Here is a 20,061-nt window from a genome sequence, read left to right on the forward strand (position 1 = left end):
AACATTCAGCTCAATATGATTTACATAACTGTATCATTTGTAAAATCATAACCCTTTATAAAAAATGCCAAAGGTCTTTTGGACTGAAAGGCATCACTGAAAGGCCCAACTCAGGAAGGTATATGCTTAACTTCAGCCACATAAGTACCTATAGTCAATAACAAAAGTGTTGTCTGTATCCACAGGTACCTGAGGTGTTACTACTGGGCAGTTCGTACTTTAATCACCATCGGTGGCCTTCCAGAACCACAAACCCTGTTTGAGATAGTTTTTCAACTGCTGAATTTTTTCTTGGGTGTCTTTGTCTTCTCCAGTTTAATTGGTCAGGTACATCAAGAAATCAATAACTAGATACATTCAAATTACTGTAAAGTAGCGATAATATATTCAACTCAATTAAGTTTAGTTCTGGGAAAAAGTTTAGCTTCCATCTGAATGTCCCTCTATTTAACTGTCATCCCTACTTATTCTTCTGACAAATACATGTGTTTAATCTGTTCCCAGTTTTGTAGCCCTTTTACACACAAGCTGATTTAAAGCCCAGACTCTGCAGGACACAGATGATTCTTGGAACTATGTATAATTCGTTTTTTCTTCCTCACAGCCAAGGAGACAGTTCCTTAACATTCACACTGTCCTGTTAAATCTGATACAAACATTATAATTGTAGGTATGATATTAATATGTACAGATTATTTAATAAGTCATGCTCAATACTACTGCCAATAGAATGCTGTTAATGGAAATCCCATTATTTTTGTCAGACTAGAATTCTGCTCTCTTCTGTAAATTACAATATAATTCTTAACCTGAAAATTAACTGTTTTGTATTTCTCTTGGTTCTCATTTGGCAGGAGGAAAAAAAAAGCGCATAGCACAGCAAATCAGTTATATTTCCAAATGAATTTAACTTAAATATTTCTGGCTTATAACTATTAAACTTGGGCTTTGGATCCATAGGTTTTAAAATACTTTGCCTACAGAAAAACAAATGCCATGGTTCCTATTTGAGATTGTGTCATATCGAATTCCTGTAGAAATCATTCCAGACCTTTTGATTTGTACATGTCTGTTATTGGAAGAATTATTATGAAATAATAAAGATGAAAACTGAAATTTAATTTTTATTTTGAATACAGGATTCAAAAAGTTCAATCAGTTAAAAATTGCACATTCTTGCTGTTTAGAAGTGCAAGTTGAAATAATCATCACAAAACAGACTCTTGCCTATAGGATTTAAAATTCATCCACAAGCAAGAATTACCAAAAATAAAACAAAGTAGTTCATATAAAATATTACTTCTGGAAAACTATTGAATTCAAGTATATTGGATTAAACTTCAGAGTTGGCATATTTATATTTTTTTCCTAAATTGATATAACTGGCAATGAAAGCACCATTCCCCAAGAAGATTCTGCAGATTAGTTTTGTAACCAGTATAGTCATTTGCAGACTCAAACCTTAAATCTTAACACACAAAGAGCTTCTTTGCAGTTTGGTATAATTCCTGTTTACAAAGAGCTCTTAAAATTGCTGAGTTATTCCTGGTTTAGCACACTTGCCTCAAAACTGTTATTCCTACTGCAATCAATTGCATCTCTGTAATAAAGAGCAGAATTCATCCCACTGGCACACTAATCCTTGGCCACTGCAATATGAAGCCATTCAACTAAAAATATGTCTATATAGTTATGCTTTTGAAGAAGGAATATCTATGAACATTAACTCATCCACTTTCTAAAAACTAAATTACACTTGTGTTGGAATGTTAAATGATGTTCCTGCACCAAAATCTTCAAGGACAACTTTCAGCCCAAAGTGCATTTTTAGGACTGATCTAAATTCACTTAACTATTTAAACAGTGGCAGGACCTTAATTCTAGTGGTGCCAGCTGATGTTATTAGAGACATTTAGCCAAGTTTGCTTCACTTCTGACTTGCATTGCACGGCAAATTCAGAGTAGCTGTATTATAGATTTTTAAGAAATTAAGCATTTTTAAGAAATTAAGCATTATCTATATTTTTCATCCATGTCCAGAAATATGAGACAGAAAAATAAGCTAAAACCCACAAATGATTCCTTTAAAATCATAAATATAGACTTTCTAACACAATTAGATTAAATCTGTAATGCTTCTGAAAAAGGAGACGAAACACCTATTCAAAATATGCAGCTGAATGTATAATTAATCAGTGATTTTGCAAACAAGTGTTTTATTCTTTTTATATGTTGTTGACAAGATATTCAAATCAAGACTGTTTTTGCTGAAATGTGTCATAACAAGTGATGTTTGCAGATGAGAGATGTAATTGGAGCAGCTACAGCAGGACAGAACTACTACCGTTCCAGTATGGACAACACTGTCTCCTACATGAACACTTACTCTATTCCAAAAGTGGTCCAAAATCGTGTTCGAACCTGGTATGAATACACATGGGACTCTCAGGGAATGCTGGGTAAGGCTTTCCAATTCCAGTTACATAGTAACTCCAAGTGAGAGTGGTTGTATAGATACAGATAGAGGATGAAATTCACATTTCTTGTTTTCTGAATTGCATGTAAGAAGTGAGGAGGGTATTCAATTTACTTCAGCAAATAAAAAAAACTCCAAAGCAATATGACACTTATTATTTCACAAATTCTATTAATTTATATAATGTTCTGGTTATAACTTTAGACAGGATATGTAATTTAAAAGACAATGTCTTAGTAAAAGCATATTAGTGGCTTCTTCATTTGAACTCATAAATGCTAGAATAACTCCATTAAGTTATTTTTCTGTACAATGCTCATTTTTATGGACATTCTTTCATTCTTCCTTTATATTTTCTAACAGAGTTGGGTTTTTTTCTTTTACAGATGAATCAGAATTACTGGAGCAGATGCCAACCAAAATGCAACTAGCCATTGCAATTGACGTGAACTTTGCTATTGTCAATAAAGTTGATTTATTCAAAGCAAGTAGTTTTACAGGAGAATGCAGAAATGTGTGGTATTCCCGAGACAGAACCCTTGTTTTGTGCATCTTGCAACACTTAAGAACATGTTTGTTAAAATGCAAGGCAAAATAGGTCTAAGAAATATTTCAGTCAATGAAGACATGTCAGGACAAAGCCAAGTATCTGCCTTTGAAGTTTTTGTGTCAAACCAGAGATTTAAAAAAAAGCAAATGAGATTAAGACACAGTCCTGTTGTATCGACATATTAAATCTGATGTTATGGTCAGACTGTAAGTGATTTCAGAGTGTAACTATTCTCAAGAGTCGGATGCCGAAGAACATAATTTTTAATACAGTTCACCTTGCCTTGCTATATACCGCCTAGCACTGCCTGAGACATCACTAATGCTATGTGTTCTGGCAACATAACTTTGATGTAGTGAGTGCTTTTTGTTTGATTTCTTTTTGTTATCTCTGTTTTCCAGAGATACAATTTAAATGTGGTACTTAAGATGGGATTTTTGACAACAAAACCAAGGAGACACTGCATTTTTAGAAGTAGTCTCGACATACAGTAACCTTAAGACTAATTTGTTGTTAGGATAATTGTAAAAAAATCACGATATCTCTGTATAAACATGATGTATCTTCACAGTTTCTGCCACTTTTGCTGAAGACATGGAATTCATAGATTCATACCAACATTTGACGTGATCTGTTTTTTTTTTCTGCTGGATCGGTAAAAAAAAAAATCACATGAGACCCATAAAGCTGTGAACATAGCACTAACTGAACTTCCACACAAATTTAGATGTACAGAAGCTTACTTTTTAAAAAATGGAGAGATGATCAATCCAAAGGGAATTTTATAAGTATCTGAAATGACAATTCTTTCAGTCTTTTCTCTGCTCTAAAAGCTGATCCTCATGATGTTTTGAGTTTGCATTCCACTCCTCCAGCATTTAAAAGATTTAACACATCTTCCTGTTCTGAGATCTGCAATACAGTAGGACCAAATGCATTTTATTCCCTGGATCATTCATGTGTTGTTGGGTTTTGCTGCCCAGTGTAAGCACTAATAATCACTTGTGTTACTGAATTAATAGAGCAATCAATTCTAACTATTTTAACAGGGGTGCGATACCCAGATGATATATGACATGCTGCTAAGGTTGAAATCCATTGTGTATTTACCTGGTGACTTTGTCTGCAAAAAGGTGAGCATCGTTGTCTCTTTCAAATAATAATTATAGTATGTATTTTAGAAAAAGAGTTCAGATATCGGTCAACAGTGTCCTTTAAACAAAATTAATCCTGAGTGAATTAGATAGCATAAAAGCAATGAAGGTACTCTGTGTAATAGTAACAAATGTGCTCTCAAGTTTCAACCCAGAACAAGACAATATGGATTTGATTACTTACATTATCAAACATAAAATTATAGTAATATGGGAAAGTCCTTAATGTAAATATGGCTTATCTAATGATACATCATGAAGTTTTAATATTTAAAATGGAACAAGCTTAATTTTTTATACATATATACATACAAACCTAGCCTGCAGATCTCAATCTATGATGCTTTGCATGTGCTTCACTTGTGTATTCAGAAACTCTTAAGTGGAATTATCCAAGAATGTAGAAAATACATTGCATCCCATACCACTCGTTACAGCAGGATCTGATCTTGCTCAACCTTCACTCACAGCTCTGAGCCATCTCCAGACTTCCAGCTGAATGCTGTCACACTGTCCCTTAGCAAAGACATCTATCTTCTCTTAGCATTTTGGCTCAAACATGGCCTCACACAGGTAGATAGCTCAGCTTCTGACCAAGTGAACCCAAGTCTCATTTCAGAAGGCATGTAAACATACTCATAAGGCAGTGTTGGATGTAATTAAAGCATGGGGGAGGGTGACGTATCAGTACTGTTACTGTTCTGGCAAGTAACCCACAGTTAATACCACACCCAGAAGTGACCATCAGAACCCCTTAACTTGTCTTTAGCAGTTCTGGTCCAGGATCTTCACTAAGGTCCTGCTCCCTCCAAGAGTTAAGCATATGATCCTCTTCCCGAATGAGGAGTTAGTTCCACTGACTCCACAGTGTAGGAAGTTAAACATTTGTGAATGCACTGAAGGATCAGGTGGGTGCCTTCAAAGACCAATCCCAGAATTACTGTTGGCTAGGAAGGGTGGAAGAGTAGTTTGGTGTGTTTGCTTGTACAGTGCACAGCATGAAAGGATCTTAGACTGCGGCTGGGCTGCAGCTACCACAACAGAGATAATAAATGACAGTAGCAGGTCTTGGTCCTACAGTTAGATGCAAACAGTTCTCAAAAAGGATGGATTACAAGAAATGGAAGTATCATTTTATTCCAGCTTGATTCAGAGCTAAAAGGCCGCTCACTTGTATAGATCTACTATGTGGCCAACAACCATAGTAATCCTATTAATGCTGTAACATGTGGTAGGGAATAAAATTCTGTTGGAACTACCTCCTCCTTGGATGTATGTTGGCCTCATCATACTTTACCAAGGATGATGCAAGTGAAGAGATAAGAAGTGCAAGCCCTACGTTTTCAGTTCTGGCTTTGTTGCTATTGCCTTTTCACTTTTAAAATGAAATTGCTGCTTTGCCTCACTTACTCCAGCTGCACGAGTAGAAAAATATTTATTTGCCTTTCTTATTGAAATGTTGTGAGGACTGTTATAATCATGTTTGTGAAGTCCATTATATTACTCCAGTTGCCTGCTTTTTATTGTATATACTGATGTCATGCTTTGAATCCTAGTAGATCATGTGAAGGATAATAAATAAACTAATAATCTCTTAAACCATCCAGTGATTACATAACAGTAGACAGAGTTTTGAATGATTGTTGATTCTTATTTTCCTTTTAAATTAGCTAAAGATGATTAGAAATAATAGTGTAAAAACTGAAGCTTTTTAGACCATGAAGCATAGGCTTTTTTTGCACTTCTGTTATTAAATACACTGCTGAAGTACTTTAGTTTCTACCAGAATAGTTGATGGAAATGACTGCTACAATCCTGATTATTATCTAGTCTTCTTTTTCCAAGCTGGCCTAGATGGCCTTGCTCCTGTTCAAATATTGTTCCACATCACAATTAGATCTGCCAAAATCAGTCCTTGCACTTGTGCTCAGTGCTAGGAAAAGTAGCACAAAAATTTATTTCTCCATAATACCAGTAAACCTGTTTATGAGACAGTGGAAAGATATTTAAAGAATAGTTCGTCAGACAATTCTAAGAAAAAAAACACTGCCCTGCTAAAACATGGGCTCTTTATGTGTTTGTGTGCCCAGGGAGAGATTGGCAGAGAGATGTACATCATTAAACAGGGTGAAGTTCAAGTCCTTGGAGGCCCTGACGGTACAAAAGTCCTGGTTACACTAAGAGCAGGAGCTGTATTTGGGGAGATCAGGTAGGTCCATCACTATTTTTAACACTTTCTTTAGAACTGGTCAAATAATCAATGGTTGTTTGGTCAATGGTCAATGGTCAAATCAATGGTCTACTTCTCTGTGGTAAGCATGACAGCTACCATGGGGAAGCTGGGAAATTGGTAGGATCAACCAAGACGACACTGAGCAAGGACATGCACGTAAGTGAAGGAAAACCTAAGTGAAACATCAGAGACCAATCTGGCAAAATCTGAGACCAGTGTTTTGGGCAATGTACACAGGGATATAGAGACAGATTTCTCCTCCAGCATTTAAAAGATTTAACACATCTTCCTGTTCTGAGACCTGCAATACAGCAGGACCAAATGCATTTTATTGCCTGTATAGTGAGACTAGGTGTCCTTACACAGCAGATGGTAAAAATTATAATTCATTTCCAACAAAGAAGATAAAAAATCTAAAATAGCAAATAAGCCTGGTTCATTTGGGAGCTGAAGTAGGGATTAAGTTGCCAAAAATCAGGCATTCACATTTGAAAATGTATTTGTTTAAGAGCATACAAAACAAGAAAAAGGCTGACAGACCAGACTTTTGGGTATGAGTTTATCTGGAGGAGAAAATTTTTCTCAGGTGGTTATAAATGTTTTTTATATTCTCCATGTGGTTGCTATGCAAAATCCATTAACTCTTATGGGCCATGTTCCCCAATTAGCCAACCAAGTGCTAGATTTTAGGCATTGCATCCCCTGCTGAGGTTGGCCTGAGGGAAAGTAATAAAATACATGTGCTGCTGCATGTGATAAACTGGATTCTTGATTTCTTCCAGCTGCCTTCCTGTTATTGTTAATCCTCTTGCTGGTAGCTTTAATCTGCCTTTTGAAAAGCAGTAATCAGCTCTGTGCCAGGTTTACATTTATCTTCTACTTGTGTCTCCCTTTGTGGTAGGGGAAGCATTCCCGTTTATCCAGTGACATGTGTAGAGAACTTGCTTAGACCTCAAGTGGAAAACACCTGATATATCCCATAGATACAGACTTTTTTCATTGACTGGGAAAGTGAAATTATATCAGCTCTTTGAGAGAAGGTTATTTGAAAGGTATTTCTCTGTGTGACAATATAATACCTGAGCAAAGCCTCAAACCAAAATGCTGTATTGTAAGTTATGTGGAAAGGCTGAGAATGCACTAGTTTTCAGTAAGGACTGAATAATGAAAAGATAAAAGAAAAAGCTACAGCAGCCCAGATGTGTAACACGCATATAGTTTTCAATTATTTATTAGTCTCATACTTGGAGCGAGGACTTTATTTTTTAAACTGAGAAATGATAATGATTGGTTTTAAAACAAGGAAGGGATTTTCGAACTTTTGATCTAATACAGGTGAGCACTTGTTTCCATGTAAGAACTACACAATGGCCTTTAAAGATTCATTTCCCAGTATGTGTTACTCTTCACATAAATGCCAATATGGCCAGTAAAACCCTCAGCAATGCTATAAACCTGCACTTCTAGTCTTGTTTTATTCATCATTGACCTACTGCGGCAGCATACCAGTTCAGACACATAATTTGCATATAAATGACAGGCAGTGGATAAACTCAAGGAGAAAATACACAGCAACTGGCAGACATCTCCAAAATTGAAGAAAAGCAAAGACATGAAGCACTAAGTGTATCGGTAGAGATTTATCCTCTTCCTTGTGGCGAAGTGTTAAAAAATAAATAGTTTGTATAGCGCCTCTCTATCTAAGGTTTGTCAAGGCCTTCTGAATACTGTATAGCAGAAGAAAATGAAAAAATATTCTTTAATGGATGAAATATTGCTTCATTTAGCACATCCAAGTCTTCCCCTCAGTATTCATAGTGTGGTTACCACCTGATCTCAGACTGATTTCCTTCTGATTTCTGACTCAAGATTTGTTTAGAGAAATATGTCAGCTTCATTCCAAATGGTTTAACTATATGATTTATAAGACACTTGCTATTTAATTTCAATCTGTTCAAAATGTATGTAAATGATGCTTAAAAAGCCTCTGAGGGCAAAGGAGTTGAAGAAAACAAAAAATGCTTATTTCAAAAAATTTCCCTGAATTATACTAGAAGGCCAATGCAAGACTAATGTCAAACAAGTCCTTTGCCAATTTCATCCTTGAAAATTATTACAGAAACAGATTAAGTAATAGGAGTTGCCTTCTAATTAACATCTTACCCTTGTTACTACTTTCCTGTATAGATAATATCAGTTTGGGGAAGAAAAATAATCTCAGAATCAGAGGCAAACAGATTGCTGCCTTAATGAGAGCCTGTCTGCACAGACAATTGAGAAAGAGAGAAATTCAACTATAACACAACACTTCATTAGGCCAGAGAAATTTACACTTTAATCCAGATGTCCTCATTCATCCATTTACTGTTATTTCACTAGAAAAATTTCCTATCATAAAATGGTAATTCTGGAAAAATTAAAATATTTCTCCATTATATGTAAATTTTTCACAGGAAGAGCTTCAAATGTTTGGTCTCAGCTTTAGCCTTTCAGCTGTTTCATAACGTTAACTTTTATCCATAAAAAAAAACCCTAAAGGGATTACTTAGTTTTGTGAAAGATTACATTCTCCACTTTGGCCCAGGATTTCACACAAAGTGGCAGCTGCTGCTTTTCAATGAGCTCTGCTCTTTGGTGTTTGACATCCTGCTCGGAAGCAAGACCCAGACCTATTTCCCTTTCCTGACTTACCAGTTATCTCCGTAAGCACATAGGAGCCAGGCTGAGCCACCACAACCTTGCACGTCCAGCTGATATGCACGCCATTCCCTGGATCAGTTTGCTAATTTCAATGAACAGCAGCTTCCTACAGAGATCAGCTATTAAAAAAAAAAAAAGATAAGCTGAGTCATCACTCTGACAACTTTATACCTCTAAATTAAATTTTCTAGCATAAAAATTCAAAAGTTATCATCTCATACTAATATTACAGCATTTCAGGCTAGCAACTGGAGTAAAAAATGTAAGGTAAAAAAAGGAAATTTCTCTATTAATATAGATATTACATTATCAAGAACCATTGCAAGGCAAATGTAGTTATTTTTTACAATTTGGTCAATCATGTAACTCTTAGCACACTAGCCAAAACAGATTCAATGATGAAGTCCATAACGCTGTCCTTAGTCAAAGATTATTCTGTTTGAGCAAGGACTGCCTTACTTGTAAAATTCACCTCACATCATCGCCATAATGAAAAAGTTGATCTTTTTAGTCCTAGTCTGTCTCGATAAAATGAGCTTTCTGTTAGGAAAGCCTGAAAATGATCGTTCAATGACTTGTTGAGAAGTGATTCATCAGAACTCAAAAGCTGTTTGCAATTTTCTGTAGCTGCTTTTCTTATTGTGCAAATGGTTTTATTCTCTCTGAGGAATTGTACAGAATTGTTTAAAAAGAAGATGATATACTGCATTTTCAGCTTGAGTTCATATATTGATTGCTATCTTGGGTTGCAGAAAAAGAGTGTGTGTGTGTGTGTGTCTGTGTGTAAAAATAGCCTTGTACACACAGTTGCAGAAGTCTCATACTATCCTTTATAAATCAAATACAAGGTATTATCTGTATGATCTAATATTTATAAGTATGTTCTAGAAATATATTTAATATTAAAACCAATATTTATATATCCTTGATTAACATTCTGGATAAGTATTAATTCATGTTTTATGGGTTCCAGACTATCTTTTATTAATAACTTTTTAAATTTAGAAATGACTAAATATTCTCTAAAAATATTAACTCACTGGGAAATATTTGAGGGACAAATTTTAGGATAGATCTCCTTGAATACAGTGATAAAGCAATTTTAGTACTAAGAGCAAAATGCAACGTCTCTTGCTTATCACCACAGCTGAGAAGTGAAGTCTCTTCATTTCATTTGCTTAATGCAAAATGAGCAATTTAATTTTTATTTGCACAACACCTAATTTTTATGTGAATATCCTTCCTATGGGCAACTGCTGCTTGCTAAACTGGTCTAATGCCTTACTTTCAAAACAAAATAGCCTTCTTTTTCTGGCAGACACATTTGTAACTGTCAGCTTGAAAGACCTTCCTAATCCATAATATTCAACTTGCCAACATTCAAACGTGAGATGTGGTATGTGAGAAAACTGAAAACCAGAGTCCCACAGAAGTTATTCACTCAGGAAAATTAAAATGCTTGGAGAATCATTCATTCATTGTAAATAACTCTTTCAATAATACGGACTTGTGCTGCTCTACTTCTGATGTAAATCATTTTCAACAATAAAACTGAGGACATGCCAAGTTCACATGAGGACTAAAACAAATGCAGTCCTTGGAGTGGGTGTCTCTGGGGAGAAATGTCTCTGTCTAGCAAGACTTTTCACAGTCCTTAGCATCTACATATGCCTGACCAGTAGTGACAATTTGCCTTCCTGAGGCAAGAAGATATTTCTAATCCAAGCTGTAAAGGGACTTTACAGAACATCAGGTAGAACAGTTGGGTACGTAAGTGAGCTTTACGATGACTTTAATGCAGAACCACCAGCAAAGAGATTCCTCACTAGGGCAAGTAACGATGTGACTGATGATGTTTATTTTCATTCCAGCCTATTAGCTGCAGGTGGAGGAAATCGAAGGACTGCCAACGTGGTGGCTCATGGTTTTGCCAACCTTTTCATTCTGGACAAGAAAACACTCAATGAAATCTTGGTGCACTATCCTGACTCAGAAAAACTTCTCATGAAGAAAGCAAAGTATGTCCTAATAAGAGTTTTTAAATCACACTATTTAGCTGCAGAATGGACAGTTGTGGCTTCTAGACAGATTTGCATTCCTTTCTTGAAAGAGTAACAGATGTAAACACATTTGTATTTAGAGGTCAGATTTGCCTGGTAGTACCTAGTGGAAGTCATGGTCTTGGCAGGGATTCCACGGGTTGTGGAAATGTGGTAAGTAGAATGAAGTCCTGAATGTAGTTGCCTTCTCCATTATATTTAAGGTAACAAAACAAATAGGAGATACAGATGCATATCAGGACTCCTTACACAGTAAAGAAAGAACCTGCAGGACAGATGTCAGTTAAGGAGTAGGTTTTCAAAGATGCAACTGAACACCCACAATTAATTCTACAGAGATACACTTGCACAGACAAGGTATGCACTTCCAAAATGCACGCACAGACTTGTATGCATTTCCAAAACCTTCAGCAGTAGTTAGGAGTTGATTTAAAGGCCCAACAAGATGGAAGTACACAGATTAGAGAGGTGTGCATTTTGTTCAAAAGGATTCTGAAATGGGATTTCAAACCCAAACTGCTTTTCATCTTGCTTTGGCTGTAACTTGCTAACCATTGCTCCAGCTTTGAAAGGGCAAAATGTTGTTGGATTTTGTCATAAAATTATGACAAAATGAGTACCTTGCTACCTTGTAATAGGTCCAAATACATGAAACAGTTTGTCATTATTAGTATACTTCAGCACTCTTATTGTTCTCAGCTGTTGCCTTGCATTGCTATCAAAGGTTGGAAGGTTGCTCCCAGAACTGAAATTCCACCAGAGAAGACTAAACATAGCACAGGAGTGACATTTTGTTTAGGGAAGTGCTAGCAGATGGTTGTATTCAGCATGTTTCAACAGCCCTGGTTGTCAAATGACAGTATCCTGAGAATCATCACGTCCCTGAGGAATAAGGAACCTAGACACAGAATGGGCTGATTGCCCAATTTTCAAAACCAGCATCAACAGGTAGAAAGGTGGAACAAATCCACTGACTGATGGTCCCCAGCGTTTATGCGTCCTGACTTTTCCCCAGCTTCTTTCTAAACAGTTGTATGACCATCATTACTTGTTATTGCTGTCTATCTGTCCCACACTACCTTCTCCACTTTCTTGCCCACCCTAATCATATCCTGCCAAGCCATTAAATTCTGCTTCCTCCAAATAGCCTCCAGATAGATGGATAATAATCATCCATCCTTCATATTTGCACTCCCATTTGGGCCCAAAGCCCTCTCTAGATATCAGCCTAGATACAGCATATCTTGTTTAATTTTAAAGATACGCAGTACCTGCCCTGTGCTGGAGGCCATGTATTCTGCTCACCTGTCTAGGCATCCACTAACTCTTCCAAAACTCCTGTGCTCTATGTATGGTCTCTAGAAAAACTAGGCACCAACAGGAGATTTGTGCACTGTTTTGATAAAGATTGCAGTTATGTTCAGTTTTGGAATCAAGTTATCAGTTGCTCTGCTCCATGTTAGAGTTCTCTGTAGGATTGCATTGGCCATCCCACACCTTTAAAGGGCTCCTTGAAATAAACCCAAAGGAGTTATTCAAGCAAGAAATTTGTTCTATTATAACCTGCCTGATAGTCACTGTATGGTCTTTACATAATAAACCCATGCAAGCTGCTGAAGTGTACTTTTTAAATTCATGACAATAAAACTTAAAAAAAGTAAAATCTTCACTTCTGAAATTCCCAAAGTTACAAAGTACAAGATGCTGGAGGAAATTATAGTATTATGGGATTTACTGTACTTCAGACTACAAGTATAGTCCTTGTTCATAAAAAGCCTTAAGTCAGGGCTTTTGCAAGGATAGAAAAGTTGCCTTGAAAACTGTACTGTAACCTAATAGAAACTGAAAGCATGGGAACCCTCTGCTTTTCACTGGTTCCATCTATCTTGGAACTGTCATCTAATCTTTACCCTCATCATTTATTCTCACTTCTTGTTGTTATGGTTGCAAATCAGTACAGCTACAGAAGGGTGCGAAAATCTAGTCTGCCACATGATTGGCAGTAATTTTTATATCTTCAGGGTATCTTCTTCTACTGAAGAAGACCAAAAATAAGTACCACAATCTAACCTGACCTATGAGAGATGAGCCATACTGAGTTAGTCTGGTAAACTATTACTTCCACAAGCATCAGCTAGACTCCAAATTGAGCACTAAATGCTCTCTCTGAATTTGCATCCAGAAGGCCAGGTAAGAGACTTCCACCTCAGGTATGAGGCATGTGTCTCCCTCCACACTACTTCTCACCTTATAAAACTCTCATCTGATTTGCGACACCTTAATTTGAGTGTGCACTTGTTTATTCTCCAGGATATGGGTAAGCAATTGTCTGCTCATGGCGTGGATGAATGTATTCTTTGCTGGGTAAAAACTGGCTGGATGGCCAGGCCCAAAGACTGGTGGTGAATGGAGTTAAACCCAGTTGGCGGCCGGTCAAAAGTGGTGTTCCCCAGGGCTCAGTACTGGGGCCAGTTCTGTTTAATATCTTTACCAATGATCTGGATGAAGGGATCGAGTGCACCTTCAGTAAGTTTGCAGACAACACCAAGCTGGGCAGGCGTGTTGATCTGCTTGAGGGGAGGAAGGCTCTACAGAAGGATCTGGACAGGCTGGATCAATGGGCCAAGGCCGGTTGTATGAGATTAGGCAAGGCTCAGTGCCGGGTCCTGCACTTGGGTCACAGCAACCCCATGCAACGCTACAGGCTTGGGGAAGAGTGGCTGGAAAGCTGCCAGGCAGAGAAGGACCTGGGGCTGTTGGTTGACAGCCAGCTGAATATGAGCCAGCAGTGTGCCCAGGTGGCCAAGAAGGCCAACCAGAAATAGTGTGGCCAGCAGGACTAGGGAAGTGATCGTGCCCCTGTACTCGGCACTGGTGAAGCCGCACCTCGAATACTGTGTTCAGTTTTGGGCCCCTCCCTACAAGAGAGACATTGAGGTGCTGGAGCGTGTCCAGAGAAGGGCAACGAAGCTGGTGAAGGGTCTAGAGCACAAGTCTGATGAGGAGCGGCTGAGGGAGCTGGGGTTGTTTAGCCTGGAGAAAAGGAGGCTGAGGGGAGACCTTATCGCTCTCTACAACTGCCTGAAAGGAGGTTGTAGCAAGGTGGGGGTTGGTCTCCTCTCCCAAGGAACAAGCGATAGAACAAGAGGAAATGGCCTCAAGTTGCACCAGGGGAGGTTTAGATTGGATATCAGGAAAAATTTCTTCACCAAAAGGGTTGTCAAGCATTGGAACAGGCTGCCCAGGGAAGTGGTTGAGTCACCATGCCTGGAGGTATTTAAAAGACATGTAGATGTGGTGCTTAGGGACATGGTTTAGCAGTGGACTTGGCAGTGCTAGGTTAACGGTGGGACTTGATGATCTTAAAGGTCTTTTCCAACCTAAATGATTCTATGATTCTAACTCCAAATTAGAACAGTAGCCTCCAACTCTACCACAGCCTAGGGTAAAACCCTTACCCTTTCCAGCTGTGCTTTTGCCACTGGACCGGGGACAAAAAAAAAATTACTGGAAAAGTTGCCAGATTTTCATCCACAAATGTGACATTTTAGCTTTGCAGGAACTTTGCTCAGTTTCACAGCACTGCTGCATGTTCTCATTTCTTCCTGTCTCCAGGGTGCTGCTGAAGGAGAAGGGGAAACCTGCTCCAGGACCACCAGTAAAACAACCACAGGGCTTGGTCAGTCTGTTGGCAAAGAAACAGGAAACTCCAAAATTGTTTAGAGCGATGCTTGGAGGTAAAGGAAAAGAAGGCCTTGCTAGGCTGCTGCAGCTGAAGAGAGAACAACACATTCAGGTAATGCCATGGAAAATAGAGGACGTAATTCCAGGTGCTGAAGAGGGAAACAGGAAAGATACTGGGAGGGCCTGGGCAAACAGAGTAGATGAAAATGTAGACTTACTGCAATCAATGGCAAAAACTCCCAGTAGCTGAGGTATAATCACTGTACTTAATCTCTGTAAACACTAATACTAAATTTTGGCTCAAATCTTTTTGGACCTGGACTTGATGCAGAGCAGAGAAAACAAAAGCAAAGAAAAATCAAGGAAAAAAGCAAGCAAACAGAAATCCTCAAAGAAAGGATAAAATAGATTTTACAAAGACCCTAAGGGCATCTGATATTCTAATTTTATGTAAACAGCAGTAAATACAGAAATATCCTAACACAGTAATCTGATCCAGCTGACTCAAGCACACGGTGAACTCTCCAATTCAAAGTCAGATCCCTGGTTGTCACAAATCCTGAAGACAAAATTTAAAGTTTAGCCCACACAGCTAAAACTGATTAAATCTCTAATATATTGCACTTATCAGAAAACTGTTATTTTAGTTGATGAAAAATAACTCCCACATTATACTCTGTTCTGAGAAAGGTTAACGTTAGTAAGAACCTGCTCAGTTCTACGTATTTACCCAAAGGTGGCAGAATTCTTTTCTGTCTTTATAGCTGAACTGGCAGGGGTTGTTGGTTTTTTTTTAAGTTAAATAAAGAACTTTGCTTACACAAATGACTACAACACTATGACTGGAACAGAAACATTGCTCACTTTAATGTGTATTTGTGAACTTAATAGTAAATAGGCTTGGCCAAGGAACTGGGACACTGGGCAACATGTCAAGATCTACATAACACTCTTTCTTTCTAGTATTAGTGTAAGTACATAAAGGAAGGTAAGACCTAAAGAAGGGTTGTGTGACCCAAAACATGCCTGTTTCATCCTGCTGTATTAATAAGCAGCAGATACTATCACTATCCACAAGCTTTTCCTATGTTTTATGTTGACATTCGGATTCTGAAAATGCATTTTTCATTTAGAAACCAATTTTCAGCATCTAAATACAAATTTACATACGTTGCATACCATTAATCACAGTATCCATGCTGTGCCTTTCCACTGCATATAGGGAATAGAACTACTTCCTGAATTTCTTCTGCAGCACTAGAATATACACACAAATTTTTGTTTCTAGGAAACTCAAGCTGAAGAAGAGAATAAGCCTGAACAAGAGGAGAAGAAACCTGTGGAGCCCGCAGCCTCATCTGCACCCCCTGCACAAAAGGAAGAGCCAAATGCAGACGCTAAGCCTAAACCACCTGCAGTTATGCACAGAGGAACCACTAACGAGTCTCTGATCATTAGTATGTCTCCATCCCCCAAGGCAGGAGAAGGAGAGATCCTTAAAGTTGAAGTTAAAGAGAAAAAAAAGAAATAGATGGTGCTTTGGGCTGTGGTCCCATCTGTTGTCTTGCTGAATTCAGGGGGCTAGCGTGACTTTGCTTTTGGGTACAAAAGATTAAAAGTAGAGACTACTCGAGAAAAATCTACCCCAGCTCCTCTTCTTCTCTTCCTCCTCTCCTGAGACAACTGGACACATTATTTACACTTACCTCTTAACCTTGAGCCTGAAGAGAGAACTTCTCGTGTAATAGGAATTAGAGCTCGGATTGTATTTCAGGACCACTTGTTTCTTGTTTGATCCATGCTCTCCCTTATCTCTTACTCTGTCTTGTTCCTGCTTCTCCTCTTCCCTCTCCTGTTTATCCTCGCTGTCTTATTGCTGTTCCTGTTGTTCAGTTTGCTCTTAATTTTTTTATGTGTTCTTTTCTATTTTCTTTTCTGGTTTCCCATAGTTATCCTTTTTCTCATTACTGCCCTACTCTTGCTGAGGTTACTTATGTTTCTTTCGATTCTTCTTTCTCCTCCCCTTATAATTCTAATCAGTGACCTACTTTTGTGACCAGCTGTGCTGGTTTTGGCTGGGATAGAGTTAATTTTCTTCACAGTAGCTAGTATGGGGCTATGTTTTGGATTTGTGCTGGAAACAGTGTTGATAATACAGGGATGTTTTCATTATTGCTGAGCAGTGCTTACACAGAGTCAAGGCCTTTTCTGCTTCTCACCCCCCCCCACCCACAAGTAGGCTGGGGGTGCACAAGAAGCTGGGAGGGGACACAGCTGGGACAGCTGACCCCAACTGACCAAAGGGCTATTCCAGACCATATGGCGTCATGCTCAGCATATAAAGCTGGGGGAAGAAGAAGGAAGGGGGGACGTTTGGAGTGATGGTGTTTGTTTTCCTAAGTAACCGTTACACATGATGGAGCCCTGCTTTCCTGGAGATGGCTGAACACCTGCCTGCTGATGGGAAATAGTGAATTAATTCCTTGTTTTGCTTTGCTTGTGTATACAGCTTTTGCTTTACCTATTAAACTGTCTTTATCTCAACCCATGAGTTTTCTCACTTTTACTCTTCTGATTCTCTCCCCCATACCATCAAGGGGGAGTGAGTGAGTGGCTGTGTGGGGCTTAGTTACTGGCTGGGGTTCAACCACAATACCAGCGTGGCTCATTGCAGAAAGCTGTGATGCTGTGTTTTAAGTTGGGAGAGAGGGCTACAAAACAAAACCATTGTCAAAAGATAAAATCGTGAAATACACAAGGGGGAAACACATTGCAGAATTATTGCCAGCCTTTTGAAAGCACGAACATCGACTCCAGTGGTCTTTGACTCTGGTGAATAAACATGGCAAAGACTTAGATATTTCCCCCCCACCCCAGGGCTGACCTTTAACTTCGGGCTGCCTATTTACACGTTTGATCTTCTTAAGGGGGTTGGCATTAATATTACATGTTTGATCTTCTCAAGGGGGTTGGCATTAATAATGCTCTCTAAAGAGCAAGCACTTGATACTGCCTAACTTTGAAGAATTTTGGTATCTAAACTGGCCACTTTAAAAATAAAGGCTATTTTATAAAAAGCAGGATTTACACCTTCTGGCTCTGTGATGCATAGTTTCAACCAATGCTCCAGTTGTTCACTTCCATCACAGACCTGGACTGATGGCGCAAAGTGAGCCCCGTGCCTTACGGGGGCTGAGCGACATCGTAACCTGTGAACTGAAGGAAATCCTTTATGAGCACTGCAGCCAAGAGGGACACAGCTTCCTAACAAGGAGCTCCCACACTGGCGATCTTCTGCATCAACTCATCACAGAAAGGGATTCAATATTAAACAAAAGGCTGAAGCTGTGTTTTAAGCTTAATTATCAATTACTTCTTTCTCTTCTATGGGTTTGCATCTCCTCTCTCTCCCTATCCACTTTCAGTCGCCTCTGGATGAACAATTCTGGGAACTAAAACCATTACGCAGAGGCCAAGCCAAAAAATCGTAAGGGCAGGTGTCACAGCTGACCAGCCAACCAAGGAAGGCACCATGCCAAAATTAAACATTCACTTTGCAGACTATACAAGATCCTGAGGGCTATGCATTCTGTAGCCCTGTTCTTTAAAGCCTTTGAACTTCTCTAATCACAGGCAAAGCTGGCAGCCCAACCAGAATCAATGGGAGCTTTGCCCGAGTAAAAGCTGGATGACTGAATTCCATGTTGTATATTCCACACATCCTCTGACATGACCAAAAACCAAATCTCTCTCAAAAAGAACGTTCTGTCACATTAGCAGTGAGGTCAAGGTTTAACTGCTGTATGGGAAGAACCGTCTTTATTTGTATGTTACTTGTTATTTGGTATGTAAGAAAAAGGATGTCACAACAGAGGTAGAAAATGCTAAGATGCATCATAAAGAATTATTCATCTATTGTACATCCAGGAATGTCTCAATACAATCACAAAATTAGAAATATTGCAGAACTGCTTCACAAATGAGGCCTTCTGTGAATAATAATGATCTGTGAATTCATTACAATATATGGTTCTTGCATCTTTTTATCCAGAGAGAGTTGTCAAAACATTATGGAAGGGGGCAAAACCACATAAACCCCCATATTTTAACATTTTGATATTAACGAGTAAAGCTTTCTCATTGCAAAAGATCCGATCCCCTTCTGCCTACACAAATGCTGCCAGGTAACTTCAAACATTTTCACTGTGGGCATATTTAAGTTTGTCAATCACACACTGACATATATTACAAAGTAAGGGCTGAGACTGCAGCAGCAAGCATTACACTGCAGCAACAGAGCATCCCACAAGTTGCTGCTTTGCTACAGCTCTTAACAGCTCAGGATTGCAGGAAAGCTTGTCAATTCTGTCTGCAAAGTTACTAATATATACACAGCTCTTGAGTTCCTTAGACCCAGAATGAAAGAAGAGAAATGTCAGTATCTGTAGGAGGTCATGGCCACACAGAAGTAACACCCATCTGGTTTTCTCTGGGTCTGGAGCACAAGTCTTATGAGGAGCAGCTGAGGGAACTGGGGTTGTTGAGCCTGGAGAAGCGGAGGCTCAGGGGAGACCTTCTCGCTCTCTACAACTGCCTGAAAGGAGGTTGTAGCGAGGTGGAGGTCAGTCTCCTCTCCCAAGGAACAAGCCATAGGATGAGAGGAAATGGCCTCAAGTTGCGCCAGGGGAGGTTTAGATTGGGTATTAGGAAAAAATTTTTCACTGAAAGGGTTGTCAAGCATTGGAACAGGCTGCCCAGGGAATTGGTTGAATCACCATCCCTGGATGTATTTAAAAGACGTGTAGATGAGGTGCTTAGGGACATGGTTTAGTGGTGGACTTGGCAGTGCTAGGTTAATGGTTGGACTTGATGATCTTAAAGGTCTTTTCCAACCTAAACAATTCTATGGTATCCTACTTTTCTGTTATGGGACTATTTTCCCCTCCCCAGAATTCCTCCATTTTTATGGGTGGGAAGGGGCAGGAACGGTCCAGGAATCCAAGCTGCAACTATAGAGTTTTCACCAGAAGAAACAACACAAGAAAGGTTAAGACCCACTCTTTTTGTAAGATGTATTAAAACCTTTCAGGAACTAATTCTACCCTGTGGATGAATCTGGTGGAGAAGTTGAGTGAATTACTCTAGAGCACTTAGAAGATGCAACTTCCAGTATCAAACCTCACTAAGTTTCTGTATGGTATCAC

At 38.7% G+C, this 20,061-nt stretch overlaps 1 protein-coding gene across 1 annotated transcript in view; it reads left to right on the forward strand.

Annotated features, from left to right (window-relative positions):
* Positions 1-16,388, forward strand: part of CNGB3 (cyclic nucleotide gated channel subunit beta 3) — a 53,677-nt gene extending 37,289 nt beyond the window's left edge. The window contains exons 10-18 of the mRNA XM_072851163.1: positions 186-327; positions 2,300-2,459; positions 2,863-2,960; positions 4,076-4,159; positions 6,271-6,389; positions 10,985-11,131; positions 14,789-15,053; positions 15,189-15,241; positions 16,157-16,388. Coding sequence (XP_072707264.1) covers positions 186-327; positions 2,300-2,459; positions 2,863-2,960; positions 4,076-4,159; positions 6,271-6,389; positions 10,985-11,131; positions 14,789-15,053; positions 15,189-15,241; positions 16,157-16,388 — 1,300 coding nt within the window. The remainder of the gene's footprint in view (positions 1-185; positions 328-2,299; positions 2,460-2,862; positions 2,961-4,075; positions 4,160-6,270; positions 6,390-10,984; positions 11,132-14,788; positions 15,054-15,188; positions 15,242-16,156) is intronic.
* Positions 16,389-20,061: the final 3,673 nt, after the last annotated feature.

This window comes from Ciconia boyciana, chromosome 2 (genome assembly GCF_034638445.1).
Source record: "Ciconia boyciana chromosome 2, ASM3463844v1, whole genome shotgun sequence".
NCBI classification, from domain to species: domain Eukaryota; kingdom Metazoa; phylum Chordata; class Aves; order Ciconiiformes; family Ciconiidae; genus Ciconia; species Ciconia boyciana.